This window comes from Stegodyphus dumicola, chromosome 7 (genome assembly GCF_044657685.1).
Source record: "Stegodyphus dumicola isolate Sdum_Otavi_A_Nest chromosome 7, ASM4465768v1".
In the NCBI taxonomy this organism is placed as follows: Eukaryota; Metazoa; Arthropoda; class Arachnida; order Araneae; family Eresidae; genus Stegodyphus; species Stegodyphus dumicola.
In genome coordinates, this window is record NC_140774.1 from 31,682,452 (window position 1) to 31,700,340 (window position 17,889).

Here is a 17,889-nt window from a genome sequence, read left to right on the forward strand (position 1 = left end):
TTTTTTTATCTCACTGCATACAATTTCAATACGAGAAATAAACTCAAAATATACTTTTAAATTCACTCACCTGCGATAACCCTTCCAGCGTCCGTATAACGATTAACAAGGCCACGTGACAACGAGCCGCTATGGGCGTTAGGAGAGTAAGTAAAGCTGTAATACCAGTACCGATGCCAAAGATCCATTTGGCACTAAATATTTCAGCCATTCTTCCACCAGGTATTTGGGAAATGCAGTAGCCATAATAAAACGATCCGAGGATGACAGCTTGCAAATGCGTAGACCAAATGAATTCACCTTCCTGGAGAAAGAAATTAAATTCTTTCAATTAAATTTGAAAGAAGACTCGTAACACTTTACATACTTAAATACAAATCATTGAAAATGCGTTACGCTGTGTACACTTTAATATAAATCACTTCTTTTCTTCTTTCAGTAAATAATGGGACCCTTAAGTCTATTATAGAAACAAATAACTGGCTTTCAGAATACCTGAACAGTTGCCCCCACGAAAAACTAAGTAAACCTCATAAAGCTGTGATCTGCCAACGCTCGACTTTAATTTATGGGATGGCTTGCAAGTCAAGAACAACGGGTTCCATTTCAGAGGCACAAACCTTCTTATTTTATTGGCCCAAAGGAGCGTTAGGTCAGAAGAGCAATTAATTTCGTTTTAGCATTTTGCATCGATTTACTATACGCGGCGAATCATTTTTGAAATTGTTGCCACCAAATATTATCGCCCCGTATCATATTTAAAGAAATTAAATAATGAAGAATCTGCATAAATGTATGCGTGTGTCTCGCACTGTGATAAAACAACGGTACCCAGAGCCATCCAATTTTGAATAACGTACGTTTTCACTCGAATATGGGCAACCGGAAGCCCGAATTTGTAATTTGTTTAATTATCTATTTCATATTTTGTAAAGCATTCATGAGTTTTTGATTAAGAAACTCAACGATTTCAAAGCGATCAATGGCAACACATACGGGGGGGGGAACTTATCTACAGCGCGCGAGACTGTATCGGAAATTCTAAAGATAGGTTTGTTCTTTTAAATATTTTGCGATATTGCTGTTAGATTGACTTTTATGGTTTAAATGCAAAGAAAATGTTTAATAAATGAAGGTAACACGCAAAACGTTAGAAAACGCCCCTTTGGGCGTAATATAAAATCTGAATGCTTTTTGATTTTTTTTGTTTCCTCTTTTTATTTATTTTTATTTTTTGCGGTTTTAAATTCTGGCGCTTTTTGCTTGCAAAGTCTATAGCGTTCAGTTGTTAATTGCCCTCAATCTGTAGTCTCGGTGTTAGTCCAAGAACTTATCGGTTTTCGTAAGCAGAGATCCATTGTCAGTCCTGCCATCATCAAACGTGTCACTGGAGCGACAGTTTCGAATGAAGCTGGGTGCTGCTAACAAGCCTGCTCATTTCGAGCAACTTGTGTAAAAAACTTTTAAGACGGGACTTATAGGGGACTTAATTACTAAATAGATTTTAATTAGAAAAGTCATCTTGATTAGAAAAATTAAATGCATATATTATCAAGACATTTACAATTACTTCATTATACCTTAATGGTATATGCCATAGTAGTTTAATGAAACCTTTGAAGATTTCAATGGGATTACATAATTCTTTTCTGAAAAGAAAAAAAAAATCTTGCCTAAAAATAATAGTGCAAGTCGTACAACGTAGGTTCAAGTAGTTGAGACTCAAGAACTTTAATCTGCAAATCAAAACCTTGCAAGAGTGATGAAGCTGAAACTTTCAGAGCTGTCCGAAGATTGATTTTCCATGTGAATTCCTACAGCATCAGTTTCTCTCTGATCTGACATTTCTTCTAATTAGAGAATGTTTTTATACGTCAACAACTGTAAAGTATTCAAACAACTACTTATGTATTTATCTTTCTGAATAAAATATTTAGATAGAAGATTTACTAGTAATTGATATATAAAAAACCGGTATAAATAAACTGGACTGACATTAAACTGATGTAAATTTAACTCAACTTATAAGTAGTTATCGCATTCTTCCGTGCATGGGTTTATAATGCGAGTGGTTAGCACATCCAACCGGTACTACAAGATCTGTGGTTTAAATCTCTGTGAAAGAACAGCTGATTTTCCCAGTTTTCTGGCTCCAAAAATCTTAACAGTGTTAGAGTGGCACAGAATTTAAAATTATTGTTGACGATAATTCCTCACCAGTTAGATTTGGTCGACTGGAACTCGTGCTTCTTACTAGTTACCTTTTATGGGGGAAGAGTTTTTAACAAATGCTGCATTCTGCCCGTGCATGCTCCTGTGGTGTAAGTGAAGTAATAGAGTAAGAGATCTCTCCATTTATAATCTCAATAAAAAGTGTTATTAACAAAGACACATCACACTTTGTCATAATCAACTTAACAATTTCCAACTAAAATAAAAAATCAACTTCCCATAAAAATATGAGTCCTATAAGGCCATTACTGATACTTATGACTTTCCTGGATATTGGAAGGGTTGCTGTAAGGTTCATTATGAACACTGACGGGGGGAGGAGGAAGCAGTTCTATATCTCCCGTTCTACCGGGCCGATTGATGAAATTCCACTTGCGTTTTTCACGTCTCGAAATGGAAAAATATGGAAAAAATTGGTATGTTATTTCAGAAAAAGTTCGATATTGTGTCAAAATACCTATATTAGAACAATGCTATACATAAATCTAATACATATCCTAATTCGCGCTTTCGAGACATGAAAAGCGCAAGTGGAATTTCGTCAATGGGCCCAGTAGAACGGGAGATATAGAACTGTCTCCCCTTTTTTTCTGCGCAGTGTGCATACAGGCAACTGTAGAAGATCTGAGGTTCGAATCCCGATTAGGATACAATTAATTTCTAGAATTTCTCGGCTTCAAAAGACCGGCACGAACTGAAAAATGCTAATAAAAAATTAGCTGATTTGCGCTGGTTAGAAAAAATTAAAACATCATTTCAGTAAAATAAATTACTTTGGAAATTATGGAATGTAGGAAAAAACCGATTCTTATAATCTGATTAATGTGACAACAAGTAAACACCAAACTGATGAAATTACTTGAAGTAAGGCTGTTTGAAAACAATGAAATATCACAAATAACAATTACGTGTACTATCATCTATTATTTTTTCTGAATAAAAGTTAGTTTTAATCATTAAACTATTTAGCACTCACCTTGGGGAGATCATATGACGAGTGATTAGCAATGAGAGGCGGTGGGGTGACGTTACATTCTTCCGATCTGGTTTCGTTATCATTTTTGTAGATAGCCGAATCGTTCACCATGGCTACAATTGCAACATTGATATTTACTCTAATGGCATATATTGTGCAGAATCCTAGAAAGCCCATGAATGCGAACAGATAGCGAATTCCAGGCAGTTCTACGAATATGAAGAATAATTTTGTAAGCGTTTATCTACAGACGAACATATTACAAATATTTAAGTACTCACAAAAATGAGTATATAGAATATAGCTGAATATAAATATGTATGTAAGATAAAACTAATTTGTAACAGCCCTTTTAAAGCCTTTTTAATTCACTTTCCTTTTTTGTTCTAAAATTTGCAAAATACTTATAATAATTCTATCTGAAGCATAGTTTCAAAATTAATCCTTGTCATGAATTTTATACAATGCGAACGACATGACGGTAGAAGTGATATTTAGGTTTAACTAATATCATTCTAACAGAAATTTTCATAAACCAATAGTAATAAGATGACACTAACAAAATATGCGTGTATCATTAGTGAACTTGCTATTCTCTTGAGAATTAGGATTGAAATTACTGAATGCATCATTATGTTTTTATGCTACGAATTCTGCCTAAATAAAGATATCTATTAAAATTATAATTGTATACAATAGAGACTTTATGGCGTAAAACATCAACTGTATCAGCAACATATTATCCTCTTCATATAAGTCAAATATAAACTACGACTGCTTATCGAAGAGAACGGCTAAATTTTATATTACATATACATATACTTGTAGAGAGAAGCTACTTCAAAATATTTTAAAATGCAATTAGCCAGATTTTAAAAAACATCATTTATGCATTATGTCCACATTATATGTTTAGATCCCTATCTCGAGAAAAAATAAACCAAAAGTTTTATAAACAACCTAAAAAATTGCATGAAAGTTCTGCTAAAATTATTTCAAAATGTAAAAACAAGTTCTTGAAGCCGTCCGTTCTTATGCTGTTCTCTTGCGAATTTTCTATGCATGTTTTTATGGGTTCGCATATATACATATTTGTGTATATATATATATATATATATTGTCACATGCTAATGGCTCATAACAGTATCTTAAATACGCAGCTCAAGTGAAAAGGAAAATGCGAAAGCTTATTGTACCTTCAAGAGATGGCCATTTTTCTTTTGTAAGAAACAGCTAAAAAGGTATCAAGGAGTTTAGAAGCATGTTATACTTTGCCTTAGCGCAGGAAAGAATATCACCATTTTGATCCTAAATTTGAAGATCACCGTGGCATAAAATCTACCATTTACCAAGCTACAAGAATGCATTAGAATTGCTAAATCGCTCACAGAGCAAATACTTAAGTCGCTGAGTAGTAATTTGAACAGTACTTCAGTATGCATACAAGCTAAATTAAACTGTCAACTAGATTTTGCTTTGATCGTCATTCGTTGCAGCCTACTTATGTTAAACTTGAGGTAAAAAAAAAAAAAAAAAAAAAGGAGGAATGAGGATTTAATTTATTTAATGCAAATGGAAAGCAGATGATACAGAAAGTAGCAACTGGTCTATTTATTGTATACGAGATGACAACTGGCCGAGTTTGCAGCGAGTCCAAAAGGCTTGAAGTTTATGCATAGTCTAGAATGAAAACAAGTTATTATAAAACAGATGGTAAACTTTTAAATAGTTCCTAAAAGCATTTATAGATGCGATTTGTGATCATTTTATAGAATGTCTTTCAGTTGAGAAGATTACACGAGTTTAAACTTATGTATTATATGAACAAAGGTTAATATTACAGATACTGAAAAGATATTCTTCTTTTAGACTTCTGACGGATATATTCGCTATTATTATTACGATGCTGATGAGGCAACACGAACACAGATACCTTTGTTGCCATGGGTTTTTCTTCCAATGTAAACGGAATATGAATTTGTTTCTTGCATCTAGTCATTCATTATTTCATTATGCAAATCTGCGGCAGCTACAGTGTCAAGTTCACAAACCTATTAATTGCAGGGCAGATGGGAAAGTTCTAAGTGCAATAAATTAAATTTCGATGAAATTCAACCTCTAGCGTCTTCAGAATTGGTGCTGTTTATGTGATTTCTTTAAAAGTGCGAAGTTCTTTTCTGAATAACGCATTATAGAGGGATTACTTAAAAGTCATTCGTTTTCCTATAGAGTGTTATATTAAGTTCTGAAACTTAAATTCAGTTTAATTAAAATAAATATCGAAAATTTTTAATAAGCAGTTCTGGTTAGGTAAATATCTGCGGTAGGCGAGGGCTAAATCTGACAAAAATGATGCATTTGTAAAAGACCCTTCAAGGGATATTGGCTTGTAGGGATTTCACACCGAGGAAAACCATGAAAATCTCATGTAGCCAGTTTGCAGGCAAAAGAACTGAACGAACTGCCAGAGTTTAGCCATTCTTCTACTGGTAGAACGAAGTCTGACGCAAGATAAAAATTAAATTGAAACTTGGATAAAGGTAGGAGGCATTACACAATAAATCTTAATAGTTTTCAAAAATGTTCTTCCCACCTTTTCTGGGGATTACGTCCTTTGTTTTATTATAAGGAAGTTATTTTATTATTAACACTTTTTAAAACTAAAGTTATTAACAGACTATGCGCTATTATGTTAAATGTATAAAAAATGATACAACCATGCTAATACAAAAAAATACGATATATAAATAATACAAGATATATTTATTTTTACCATAAACATTACTTACCACATCGAGCTTTCTGGACTTCTTCATTTCTCGTCTCTGTTTCCATTTAATTCGTATAATAAATTAATTCTTTATTTTTTTGTTCAAAGTTACCTGTAAAATAAACTCAGTTTAAGCAAACTGTTACAGTACCTAATTATTGATAATGACATAATATAGAAAGAATATTATTATGAAAAACATGTATATATGCAATATGATGAAGACAAATTTAGAGAAGTACTGATGTAGGAATACTGAGATGCAGAAACAGAAATACCGATGGCGAAGCACTTATTGGATTATTGGCACTTACTAGATTATTGAAAAGGGAGAATTCTGACTGCGTAAAATGCTAGTCCACGATGAACAGGAAACTTGGCAGTCGAAGCAGAATAAATTCCATTTTTAAATTCACATTTGTAGCCACATTTCACTTGGCACTCTAGTCGTGCCTTTGACTATTTTATTTCTGATTTAGCCCAAACGGGAAATAGCCCTTAACCATCATTCCCATAACAGGGTTCATTTTCCACTCCTTCATATAAACGCAAAGGAGGCTGAGTATAGTCAGCAATAAATGTTTTTAAAGTTAGGTACGTTGGAAAGTGCATCTATCTACTTTCAGTTTTTTAGAAGGTGGTGTTTTACAGCGAAATTAATGTGGATTTCTAATATGGAAATGTCGTAAGATTCGACAGTTTAATTTTGAAAAAGGTGGAAGTGAAACACAGCTATTTCACATCTTCGAAGTTATGATAAAATATTATTGATGGTTATTATTTTTGAAAAAAGATAATAAGCTGCCCTTTGGCATATCTTGAAAATGTGTAAAATGAGGCCAAAAGCTTCTAAAATAATACAAAATAAAACTAAAAAGAAAATATTTATGCAGTATTGTTTTGGTATATATAATCATATCTCAACAAGATAAATCATGATAAAAATGCGTTATGTCGCTGAAAGCAGCGAGTTTACGTTCTCTTGTTTACAGAAGAGGTGTAAAAATACACACTTTGTTATAAGTGAATTCAGGAGATATTTTCGGACTAGACTGAATAGGGAATAAAATTATTGAATCTCTCCCTCTAGGTCTTTAATGGGAACAAAGCTGTTGAGGGGGTTGTTTTGGGAAAGGGCTAAATTAGCACGAAGCCATTCCTTATTACTTACATTAGATATTGTTGTAGATAAACATAACTTTTAAGAACACTGATATTAGCTAACCACAGCTGTTAACCCCCATTTTAATTATTGCACTTAACAGTGGACACCCTTGTTTTATGCTGATGATTTGAGATAATTTTGCCAGTATTCCTCAACGAAGATACTTTACTTTTGTTTTCCATCGGCCTTGTGAATTCTTTCCCATATAATTGGAAATGGACTGTATAAACATATAAAAGAGAATCAGTGTCTCTATAACGAGATTTTCTTTATACTGTTACGTTTGGCACTGAAGAAACCTTGAATACGGCATATGTGGGACATCTGCCTAAAGACAGATGATTTCCCGAAGGAATTTTTAAAGGAATTAAATGTTGAATTAGTTAAGCTATTAAACATAGGTTAGCAGTATTATAAGATAATTACTTAATATACTATATAAGTAACCCATGAAACATTAAATATTTAAATTATTACCATTTCCTTTATTGAATCATTTTAATTAACAAAAGTTTTGACGGATTTTGCTTGTACGTTGAATGAATGTATCCGAGATCGCAGTCCACACTACTAAATACCCGAAAAAAGTTCATGCACACTTTCCCGAGTTCATCACTAGACTTCAGGAGAACGAGTTTGAGACATTCAAGCTACCAACCAAAAGCCAGTTCTTAAGAATTAGCAAATCGAACTTAAAACCAAATAAGCAACGTATAAAAGTCCTCTACTAAAATACTATCATATTTTATATGAAATGATGCTCTGCATAAATTTCTAAAAACCGATGCTTTTCAATAATATATGATTCAAATGAATGATTAATTCTTAAAGCAAAGATCAATAATATTTTGCACTATGGACACAGTATTCACTATAATCACATCAGGCAATTAATATGCAAGAATTAATACTACACCTCTCTTTCTGAATAAGATATTTCTTGCGATAAGGCGCGATTCATTCAATATTGGGATTTGCTTGTTCCCTTAACATGAAAAAAAGCCTGTTTCTATTACAAAGTCCTTCGCAAAACAGTTCCCTCCCGCAGTTATCTATCTGATCAAATGTATCTAGGGTACGCCTGAATAGCAGAAGTTCAAAACTGCATGAAATCAACTGAAATCTGTTCTGGATTATGGCAAAATATACAGTGGCTGTTTGCCTAAGCAAAGGGATGCCTTTGTGGAGGACTTCTAAAAAAATAAAAAACTGGTATTCACGTTACCATGGGCAAAAACATGAAAAAGCCAGCTACTTCTCCGGTATTTGAACCGAAGTCGAACTGCAATATTCAGCGATTTTATCGCTTGGCAAATGGTGGATTGAATCAGCTAAAGATTTTTGAAAGAATCCACAGTGTTTCTGGATGCAAGTTAAAAATAATAAAGTCTCAAGAACTGTGAAATTTGGATTTTAAAGGGGAACATACACATATAAGAAATACACTTCTGCAGTTATTATCAAGCTCCGGCTAGCATGGTATAAAGCTAGACGTCATAGGAACATTGAAAAATGGCGCCATGTTGTATGTAGAGATGAATCCTGGTACAGAGGCTTATCCTAATATTTCAGATAATCTGCTACACTACAGCATTTGCCTATACTGTGGCAACATTGACGTACAACCTTTTCTATTTCAATTTGATGGGCTCTAACTCTTATTTAACTCTTATTCATATTTAGCGCATGCTATTAACAAGTAATCTTTTTGGTAAAGATTTTTTTAAAATCGGCAGCCACCTCAGAACCTCGAATTTATAGACTAGATGATGAACCAGGCCGCATTGTCTAAAATCCCCGATAATACCTGATCATCTGCAAGAATGGAAGAGGCATTCCAGCGTCAGTATGTGAAAATCTAAATACCTCTTCTAATAGTGAGACTTCTACCGTCGCAGCCAAAGGCGTTTCAATGCCATTTAATGCTCTACCAACAGGCATGCGTACGAATCACAATTATTTTACAAATAACCAGATTACTTTACCTTAATTAATGAACCCATCGATCGACCAACCATTCAGTCGCACATTTCATATAGTTATCATCTACTGAAGACTTAAATCCACTACTGCGTATACAAAACAAAACCGCCTACTAATTTTTCTTTATATTCAGTTCTTTTCTTAGGGTGCCCATTAACGGCCGCGCCATAAAATCGCTGAATATGGTAGTATGATCTGGGTTCTTTCCAGGCAAACGGGCTGGCTTCGTGGGAAAAACCACGGAAACGCCCATGCAACAAGCCCGTGGATGTGCAACGTGGATACGAGCCATTTTCCTTAGAAAGTTCTACCCGAAAGCATCTCTAATAGCCTAGTGTGCTTTGCCATAACCAAATCAAACCAACCTTTCCTTAGGCGAATTCATATTACGTCGTTTTTATTCTTAATTTTTTTATAGGTACTTTTGCGTTCCTCCAGAACTTGCTAGCTGTATGGCATTTTATTTCAGGAATTTCTATTCTCACGAATAAAGGAGTCCCACTATAACAACTTCACAGGAAGTTAGCAACGATACTGAATAAGACGATAAAAAAGTTTGAAAGTTAACAAATATTTGGAAAAAACTAAATACGCAACGAAAATTATTGCTTTAATGAAGAATTCTATAAGACGCAATAGAGTTTTATGATGGATTAGATACTGAAAAGCAAATTTTAAATCAACAGAAAATTCAATGAAAGCGAAAAGCAGGAAGTATATCCAAGAACGTCTAAACCCAGGGCTTCTAAACCTTTTTTGCCCCATGCACCCCTTTCACTATTGCTAGAAAATCATGCTCCTTTCTGTTCTCAAACTCGAAAAATAAATATACATGTTTATTTATTATTAGATTCATTTTATCGTCTTTTATAAGTCAAATAACATGAAATGTAGAAAATGTAATTAATAATAAAGTAGGTTTTTACCTTCATAAAATAAAACTAAATACTTATCAAATGAACAAAAAGCTGTTCACATTTCCCCTTTGAGACTAGGGAATTCTCCCTGGATGAAAACCTTTGGTCTACAGGCGAAACATTGCATCCTAAACTAAAACGTTTCGGTTCGATTTTCCTTCCTAATTATTGATACGATACTAGACTCGTTAAAGAAAAGGCTTAAGTTAAATTATAATAAGTTTTTCTTTTTATACGACTTGCATGAAATTAATGTTTATAGCAATAAACTTCGATGTAATTGTAAAGCATTAGAATCACTATTTATCAGCCTCCTAGAGATATAAATTATCCAACTTTTATCTAAAGTATATTTACGGCTATCCCTTGGAGAAAATGGACGATTTTTGGCGGTACATGGATACAGAGTTTGTGCAATTCTTTGACTTGTTATTTTGGCTTTGTGTAGCGGCGATTTTAGCGCCAAAATTCGCCGCTACACAAAGACAAAATAACAAGTCAAAGAACTGCACAAAGTCGGTATCCATGTTTACATTGACCTATTTTTATTTGAAGAAAAATCACAGAATTGCACAAAATAGGCATTGCGCACTCCCTTGACTTTATATATGTGCACGTCGACCTATTTTTACTTAAAAAAAATTCAAAGAATTGCACAAAGTTGGCATTCGCACTCCTTTAACTTTGTCCATGTACACATCGATATATTTTCACTTAAAAAGTCAAAGGAGCACCCAATCCTAGGTAAAAGTACATGTACGGAACATTAAAAAAACTACTCAGGTTACCATAAATGAAACGACAACTTCGCGATAATACAAAGGGTACCCTTCAGTTTACTCTGACTCAACTTTATATAAAGAAACATGCCTATTTATAAATCTATATATAGCTGAAAAATATTCACAACAGTTTGAGAGCCTTTTGAATGATTTTTTTTTTTTTTAATTTAGTAACTTTAACATTATTAACATTTCTGCAAGTGTGCTAGCGGTAAACGCAGATTTTTGCATTTTATGAATAACAAAAAATTGCTTTTAATAAGTATTTAGCCAATTTAAGCATTATTAAAAAATGCGTTTATGTAACGAAATAAATATTCTTGAAATTGTTAGAGATTTTCAGGTACCAAAATGTTAAGTTATTAAATACTAATAAAGACTACAGAAATACCCCTTTGCTGTTTTCCCTAAAATTTCATCTCGCATTCCAGGTAGGAAACGCTTTCTAAAGCATCTGTTAATATTTACAATATCCAGCGGTTTTAACTCCCGGTTATTAACAGTCTAAATGATAAACATTATAATATGACAGAAGTTAAGGACATTTCAGAAATAAGATTTCGCACTTAGAACTGTAGGGCAAAAACACCTCTGAGTTAGAGAGTAAATTTGCTAAAAGGAGAGTCTCGAAACGCACAATTCTGTCTTTTGTTACTGGAAGAGTCATCGAATTAATGAAATAAATAACCACAACAGTTTCAAAAGACCATTATTGCTAATTTGTCTGCAAATGAAATCACTTTAATAAAAGCTTAATTAAAATTTTTAAATTTCAATTTATTATAGCTTAATATCCTGAAAATTTAAGATTGCTTTTATTTAAAATTCGTTGAAAAGCCAATAAATAAGACAAGCATGTTCAGTAGTAATAGAAGCACTGGCACGTAAATTTAAGTCAATTAAAAATATTTGATTATTTACAACATGATATAAATATTTTATAAACTAAACTCGTTACTTGGCCGTAAGACGTCCGGTGATGTCAATTGCAGTAACAGTTTAGATACCTCTTGCGAGTGAATTTTCTAAAACAGAATATATGTATACTGAAGTAAATCAGAACACTAATGCGGCGAAAGTATGTATTAGATACTGAGTGGTAAGCACTTGTGCTTTCGAAAAAGCTCATTCATATACCATCTGCCCTTACAATACAGTTGCGTTCTTTGCTGCAGCTGCTTAGTTCAGAAACCTAACTGTTGATTTGCTTATTGGAATGCTGGTATAAAAGCTTTCACCAATCGGATTTAGGAATTTAAGTCATGACATTTTGATTTCATTTCCAGAGAGGTATGTGAAAATTAATGTAAATTAAGTATGCATGACAAGTTCGTTAAGGAAATTACAATATTTTTTTCATTTAATTGTCGATATAGACTTTAGATACTAACACGGTTGTATTGTATTTAACGTATCTCGCTTTATAAGCAAATAACTGCGGGATCATTCTTTCTACATGCCAAATTAAAATTGAAAATTACAAATCTTCAAATTAGTGTCCATTTGTACAGTTAATGCATTATTCAACAAGCTTAAATTACATGTTAAATCTTAAAAATACTTTGTTTTCTTAATATATAGTTAAATAATTTTAAGATTTCATAATTTGATTTTAAAAATGATTGTTTAAAAGGCATCTCTTCATATAAAATAAATTTTCTTGTGAATGGATTAATAACTAGCCTTATTTAAATATTTTGATGATAGAAACTTTTATAGCTTCTAAAACTTCGTCAAAAGTTTGGCTGTAACATTACTTAAGCCCCCAGCAATTTATTATCCATGAGACCTACTTAATGTTGCCTCTACACCAGGCACAAGATCTTTGATTCTTCTTTCCCGCCGTCTGGCTGTCTAATCAAAATTCAACGTATTATAGTTCGGTGTTCCCTAACGTCTTCATCTTTCAGTTTATAACTGCAACTGCTTTACAAAAAGCAGTAAATGTATTTTTTTAATAATTTTTACTTTATTTTACACAACATGTCTGCTATAATTTATAAATACATTAAATTAAAAATATATTCAAATAATTTTTATGAACCTTTTCATCGGCCTTATAATTAAAAAAAAAAAAAAAAAAAAAAAATGGTACTTACTAACGCAGCCACCTTGACGCAGTTTGGCAATTTTTTCAGATAAAATGGTAAAACTACTTATTGGGTGCAAGTTGGTTTTCGCGCCTTTTTTTAGAAAGATTTCCAAATTGTGGATATTTATCGTAAGTCGGTAAATGTTATCAACATATGAAAAAGAAAATATACGTTAGCCATTTGAAATACAAATTTGCATTATTGAACAAAAATTACGTGACACATTAAAAAATAAATAACTACATTCTTCTTCAATCTTTCTGCAACTGTTTTGCGCTGTTCTCCGGAAGTACAAAGCGATCAGTTTCCGTTTAAAAAAATACCAGAGAATTGCGGAGACATGGCTTCGTGCAACACTCCGCAACAGCGGCTATCTAGGAAACGCATTTCCTCGTTGTTCCTTTTGAAAAATATTCAACAAAATTCTGTATTCTTGCAGAAATTTTACCGCGGTTTCTTCCATTGCTGGTAAATTCCACATGTTTATATTTTAAAACTAAGTTTAAAGCAAAAAGTACCACGGTATTTTTATAAAAAAGCGTTTGAACTAACGCTTTTTATAAACAATAACAAAAAAAAAAAAAAAAAAAAAAAAAGACGCATACGAAAATGGCGGCTTTGCTTGTGTAAAGGATTGTTATGAGGATGGTTGCCAGAGTTGGGCACATTCTGAAAATTTGGCGACATCCACTCAGGTGGTTGCGTTAATCCGTAAGTACCAAAAATATTTTAACACTTCTTGTTACGTACTTCTGTACAGAATATTTATATTACAGTTTCAGAAAAAGTTAACAATATTTGTAACCAAATATCGAAACTACTCTTATATGCGCCCTCACGTCGCCAAACATTTTTGGCGAGAAACTCTAGTGCCATATTACTATTTAAATTTTTTGTCTACATTTCGAACTTTAAGCCTAAAATGTCTCCAAAAAGGCGGTTTTCGCACATGCAAAAAACACGTTCTGAATTACGCACAATTTAAGCTAAAAATCCGAAACAAAAACAAAAAATTTAGATAGCAAAAACGTAAAGTTTCTAACCAAACATATTTGACAAGAATACATGTACACAGCGATATGTTTTAACTTAAAAAAATCTACGAGTTGCACAATCGAGGCAGCGAAAGAATCTGCGAACTATGCACACCTCGTTTTAATAAATTAACATAATAATAAATTTCAAAGAATACCATGTACACAGTATTCTGTTTAAACTTTAAAATAATATTTACGAATTGCACAATCTAGTCATTGCGCACAAATCAACAAAATAAACTAAAATAAATTACAAACAATTCAAATAACAACAGAAAGTCATAGTAAAAAACAATTAACATAACATTCTACAAAATAAAAACAATAAAATAAAATGCACTTACCATAATACATACGTGAATAAAATTTCACCAGTCACACAGCAAAACAAAAGTGCTGTCAACAAAAGTGCCACGATTTTGCTATATCACATGTCTTTCTGTGATAAACTCCTCTGACAGCCACATACTTTACCAGCAACCATTTGATTATAAACCCACACAAGTCTATCAAAAACACCATTCTTCGTCCGAGTTCTCATATCAGCTCCGCATTTCGGACACGCCAAACTCCGTTTTAAATGTCCTGACTCCCACAGAAATTCCAACTATGCACTTCTGTCCGCATAAACACACCCGTGAACAAAAGACTCGTTAACAACTCCAACACCGTACTTCTTAATACTAAATTTACTTTGTACACAATCTAAAATACGCGACTGAAATCTCGCCACCACGTCTTTAAGTTTCAACGTCAAAAGGGTTGCCATACAAACAGCATCGTTCACCAAACCATCCCACACACGGAATCCCGCCAAAAACCAGCGCAGAACACATATCGCCACATTTGGTGATCTTACGGCGCATATAAGAGTAGAGCCTAAATATCTATTTGGCATTTTTGAAAATTCTATTCGTTAAGAGTTTTTTAGCAAATAAAAATATTGCATTTCTGTGTCTAATAAGGTTTTGGGGAGGAAGGAGAAAAGAAAGTAAAAGTAATTTCTTAAATTTACTATAATTCTTAACTTTGAATTAATCATAACTTTTTGACACATTCAAGTAAAATTATCTACTCAAAATAAATACTTCTTGCGTATAGAAAACATCATATGTTGAAAAGTTATATCAGTGGGTTTAAAGATAACATTATGCAAAATGTGTTATCTTTGTTTTCTACATAAACAAAAAATCAGTCCTTTCCTTTTTAGATATTGAGCTAACGATAACAACTGTGGGTTGTTTCTCTTCGCTGTCATTTTTTATATCTTTACCTTATCTGTAATCTATTTTTACAATATGCAAGTTGGATGAAAATTTCTTTAAAAAATTTTGAGTCGTGAAACGTAAACATCTGTTATAAGAAACAAATACTTCATTTTCTACCCCAACATAATTTGGTTTCATAATTAAAGCAATCATTGGTTAAATTTGATATTAAGTTCTTACGGGGAATGTTATTTTCATAAAGATTTCATAACAAGTTTTAATACAGTGCAATGAAAATCTAATTTTATTTTCGTATTATCATTTCTAATCTAGCTTAGTAAAAATAGCACAAATTTGTAAAAAGACATTAATTTAAGAATTTACTATGCTTTCATGGTTCAACATCCTGATTCGCCAGTTCATATCACGTGACCCCAAGTGATTTCATCTCACGTTAACTACGCTACAAAAATCTAATTATCTCAGTAATTATCTACATTAATTTCAAGTTAAATTTTAATTTGGAAGACAAGTTTAAATGCAAGAATTATTTCAATTCGTACGAATAGCTTACTCAGAAATTATGTAAAACCGTAGTGCTTTACTTCGCTAGTGCATTCTCATTAGAATGGATAAATTTAACCCTTGAGTTTGCCTTTTCTATATTTTCGCTTTCGGGTAAACGGTGTGATTACATTCTAATTGACTTAATTTCCGCGAATCGGCTTAGGGCATAAAATTTAACTATCTTGTAAAAATTCTATGTAATTGTATGCCAGTATTGAAAGAAACAATCAATCTGCTAAGAAATGGTTGCGACTTGTTTTGAAAATGAGGCGTAAAAGGTTACCAGCGAAGATATTCCGTTTGGTATCAGTGCCATTATCGGCGACTTTATCGTTTGCGCCAGCAAAACGGAAAAGTACCCAAATATTTACTAAATATATTTGTAGGGGTAGAACGCCCGTACAGAAAGTTAGATTTCGTACTTTCTATTCAACTGATTTTTTTAATTTAAAAATACCCAAAGATGAATACTTGCGTCATTTAAAGCTGTTTGTAACTGGAAGTCGTTGCCAAAATCCTTGACCACCATACAAGGGACAGCCCGACTTTAGCTCTTCCACACCCAATTTTGAGAGAGAACACCCCGGGAGGACGGGTCCGATGGTCTCCCATCCCTCTTTCCCTACCATCAACTTCTCGGCAGGCCTTTCGCCTAGCTGCATATTTAGAGTTCTCCCCATGGAGCACAGACACTATACATACAGAAACGCCCATGCCTTCTCCAAGATTTGAACCCGGGCCCCTCGGTAGTTAGAGTCCCTAACCACTATTCCCGCTGGAAGGATAAGTTTTAATTATTAAATAAGTATAAAGCGATATATTAAAAAATAAAACGCATTTTTCTCCAAAACTTTCTGCAATTTTTTGTGCTATTCTTATCTCTAAGTACACAGCGATCTTTTTACATCTAAAAGAAATCGGAGAATTGCAGAGATACGGTATCGCGCAAACTCCGTTAACATTGGTTACTTACCAAATGCATGTCCTCATTCTTCCCTTTAGAGCAGAGGTACCGGCGTACCGGCGGTACGCAAGAGAAAAATAGGTGGTACGCAAAGAAGCAAAGTATTTTTAACTATTAAATTCAAAAATTAAAACCCCAACATCCTGACTGAGTTTTTTCTCTAACACTCGCAAAATTATACGATCTGAGCTTTGTTCAAGAGGGGTGGTGGTGGTGATAGTAGTACTTTGTAGTGGTGGTATTAAATGTTTTCAGTTTTTGTTCAGGTGGTACGCGTTAGTCAAAAGGTTGATAGCCGCTGCTTTGGAGACTTTGCGTCAAAATTCTATACGTTTGTAGAAATTTTAATGCAGTTTCTTCCATTGCTAGCAAACTTCTTAAGCGCAAGTTTTAAAATTAAGTTTAAGAGATAAAATATCACGATTTGTTTTTGTAATAAAACAAAAAGAACATATGCGAAAATGGCGACATTGCATGCCTGAAGGATTTGTTCTAAGCATGTTTGCTTGACGAATCGCTATGGGCCTGATTGTCGGAGTTTGGCACATTCTAAAAACTTGACGAGTTCTGCTAAGGTGGTTGTGATATAAGTACCTTTTAATTTAATGTCCTGAGTTCTGAAATTCAATTTTTGGCATACGGGCAGGGTATCTAAAGGAGTATCTTAAGACACAATAAGAGAATTTTCTTTCAAACCGTCTAAATTTAGTTCAAGAAATGTCCTCCATTCTGGGTTCTTGGAGGATAGGTGTTGGACTTCACAGTTTTGTTTAGTTTTCAATTTTTAGCTGAGTATGTACGCACCTATACATACACTAAAAAAAAGGCACAGTTCTATATCTCCCCGTTCTTCTGGACCGATTGACAAAATTCAACTTGCGTTTTTCATATTTCCTTAGGATATGTATTAGATTTATATGTAGCATTATTCTAATATAAGTAATTTGACACAAAATAAGACGTTTTTTGAAATGACATACCAATTATTTTCTATATTTCGATTCTACGACTCAAATTATGCCAAACTGCCAAGTTTTGGAAAAATTTCACGAGTAGTTTTTAAAAAATTAGCTCTCAAAATTTTAGCTCCTCAATGTTAATTGAATTTGATGTATATTTATTAATATCTCTCTTGTTTTTTTTATAAAACTTACTTGATTCCTTCTTCCAGAATTCGAAATTTAGGTTCACTCCA

General features: G+C 33.1%; 2 protein-coding genes across 12 annotated transcripts in view; one reads left to right on the forward strand and one right to left on the reverse strand.

Annotated features, from left to right (window-relative positions):
* LOC118203321 (sialin-like) overlaps nt 1–17,889 on the reverse strand; it is a 98,612-nt gene that overhangs the window by 36,984 nt on the left and 43,739 nt on the right. For 4 of the 11 annotated variants that reach the window (XM_085820054.1, XM_085820050.1, XM_085820051.1 and 1 more), the window contains 3 exons: nt 5,998–6,090; nt 3,209–3,417; nt 71–304 (listed from right to left, as the gene is read on the reverse strand). In XM_085820054.1, the coding sequence (XP_085676180.1) occupies nt 71–304; nt 3,209–3,417; nt 5,998–6,043 (489 nt within the window). In that variant the 5' untranslated portion in view covers nt 6,044–6,090. Of the gene's footprint in view, nt 1–70; nt 305–3,208; nt 3,418–5,997; nt 6,091–11,783; nt 11,916–14,299; nt 14,818–17,889 lie in introns of those variants that run through there. The other 7 variants (XM_085820055.1, XM_085820056.1, XM_085820058.1 and 4 more) reach the window with 5 other exon arrangements.
* LOC118195734 (sialin-like) overlaps nt 1–17,889 on the forward strand; it is a 158,878-nt gene that overhangs the window by 23,780 nt on the left and 117,209 nt on the right. The window lies entirely within an intron of this gene.